Here is a 2,111-nt window from a genome sequence, read left to right as displayed (position 1 = left end):
CCGGCCTCTGCCCTGCCTGCCCCGCCCCAGGCCCCCTCATGGTGATCGTGGAGTTCTGCAAATACGGCAACCTCTCCAACTTCTTGCGCGCCAAGCGGGAGGCCTTCAGCCCCTACGCCGTAAGTGGGCGCCCTGCCTGGGCCAGAGCTCGCGGTGAGCCCGCGGGGTGCCGAGGTGGGCTGGGGTGATGCCTCTGCCTCGGGGGACGGGGCTTCGGACCTGCTTTGTGCATCCGCAGGAGAAATCCCCGGAGCAGCGAAGGCGCTTCCAGGCCATGGTGGAGGGTGCCAGGGCCGACAGGAGGCGGAGGCCGGGGAGCAGTGACAGGGCCCTCCTGACAAGGCTCCTGATGGGCAAGGGCGAGGCGGCCTGGGCCACTCGCACCCAGGAAGGTACGAGCCTGGCTTCCTCGTGCGCAAAATGTGGCGGCACCAAGATACCTCGTGACCTACGGGGGCTGTGGGACAAGCCGGCCGGGGCCTCCTCCAGGAACTGGTGGGAGAGGGCACTTACATGGGAGAGCGTGTGATGGGTTGTGCCTTAGGAAGGGGGCGGGCAGAGGGCTTCTTAGCTAGTGCCAGGGGCCTCAGGGGCCTGGCAAGAGATGCAGCAAGAGTTGGGCGAACAAACACTCCCTTTGGGGTGGCGTGGAAGACGGGGATCATGGAGGGGACCCCCTCTCGAGCCCGCCTTGCTCCTCTGTGCAGCCGAGGACCTGTGGCTGAGCCCGCTGACCATGGAAGACCTTGTCTGCTACAGCTTCCAGGTGGCCCGCGGCATGGAGTTCCTGGCCTCCCGCAAGGTGACTGCCCTGCAGGCCCTTCAGAGGGGAGGGGGCCGGGCCCCACCAGCACGCCCTGTGAGCAGCCCGGCTCACCCACCGCGACCCTGAGGTGCAGGCCTCTCCCACTGGGCAGAGGACAAAACTGAGCCCTGAGGTGGGACCAGCTTCCCAAGGTTCCCGCTGGTCAGTGGCAGAGCTGGATGTGGAGGCAGACTCTGCCCCACATCTTCACGAGCCCTCGCCATGGCCAGTCCCGGTTGCCCAGGATCTGTGGCCGTGGCCACGGCCAGTCCCGGGTGCCCAGGATCTGTGGCCGTGGCCACAGCCAGTCCCGGGTGCCCAGGATCTGTGGCCTTGGCCGGGGGCCAGTCCCAGGTGCCCAGGATCTGTGGCCGTGGCCATGGCCAGTCCCGGATGCACAGGATCTGTGGCCGTGGCCGGGGGCCAGTCCCGGGTGCCCAGGATCTGTGGCTGTGGCCACGGCCAGTCCCGGGTGCCCAGGGTCTGTGGCTGTGGCCAGCCCGGGCGCCTTTGCTGACCCTCCTCCTCGTGCCCCTAGTGCATCCACAGAGACCTGGCTGCGCGGAACATCCTGCTGTCGGAGAGCGACGTGGTGAAGATCTGCGACTTTGGCCTGGCCCGGGACATCTACAAGGACCCCGACTACGTGCGCAAGGGCAGCGTGAGTGCAGCCCGGGCCTCCTGCCAGGCGGGGGTGGAGGGGGGGGGGACACTGCTGTGCACGCGAAGGTCTGAGGGCTGCAGAGACCCAAGCGGCCGCCTAGGCGTACGGGCCAGGGAGTGGGGACGGGAGCTGAGGTCAGGGACCGCGTTGCTCTAGTCGGGCTTGGGCCACAGGTTGGACGCTGACCCTCTGCCTGCCTGGGGGCTGCTCATGCACAGGCGCACCCAGCCCAGGTCCGTCCTGGAGCTGGACAGCCAGCACAGGGCAGCCACAGGCCCGTGGGTGACGGGTGCGTGTGTCTGGTTGGTGGCACGCAGGTGGGCAGGCAGGCACCTGAAGGAGGGCCCACGGCTGATTAAAGGTTTGCTCCAGAGGAAGGAGAGGGCTGGAGGGAGGCAGGGCCAGCAGGGGTCCAGTCTGTGACAGGCCACTATGCAGAGGCTTCGTCTCTCACTCTGACTCACAGGCAGAATGTGGGGCACGTGGAGGTGAGAGGCAGGTGGGGGGTGAGGGGCAGCTGTGTGTGTGGAGGTGAGGGGCAGGTATGTGGGTGAGGTGAGGGGCAGGTGTGTGTGTGGAGGTGAGGGGCAGGTGTGTGGGTGGAGGTGAGGGGCAGGTGTGTGTGTGGAGGTGAGGGGCAGG

General features: G+C 67.6%; 1 protein-coding gene across 1 annotated transcript in view; it reads left to right on the top strand.

Annotated features, from left to right (window-relative positions):
- The window catches only part of FLT4 (fms-related tyrosine kinase 4), a gene marked incomplete at its 3' end in the record, with an annotated part of 44,691 nt that overhangs the window by 33,486 nt on the left and 9,094 nt on the right, over positions 1-2,111 (top strand). The window contains exons 21-24 of the mRNA XM_014538589.1: positions 31-119; positions 239-392; positions 708-802; positions 1,344-1,466. Coding sequence (XP_014394075.1) covers positions 31-119; positions 239-392; positions 708-802; positions 1,344-1,466 — 461 coding nt within the window. The remainder of the gene's footprint in view (positions 1-30; positions 120-238; positions 393-707; positions 803-1,343; positions 1,467-2,111) is intronic.

This window comes from Myotis brandtii, unplaced genomic scaffold, assembly GCF_000412655.1.
Source record: "Myotis brandtii unplaced genomic scaffold, ASM41265v1 scaffold193, whole genome shotgun sequence".
Classification (NCBI taxonomy): Eukaryota; Metazoa; Chordata; class Mammalia; order Chiroptera; family Vespertilionidae; genus Myotis; species Myotis brandtii.
Note: the sequence above shows the minus strand (reverse complement) of the source record. Positions and strands in the feature narration are given on the sequence as shown.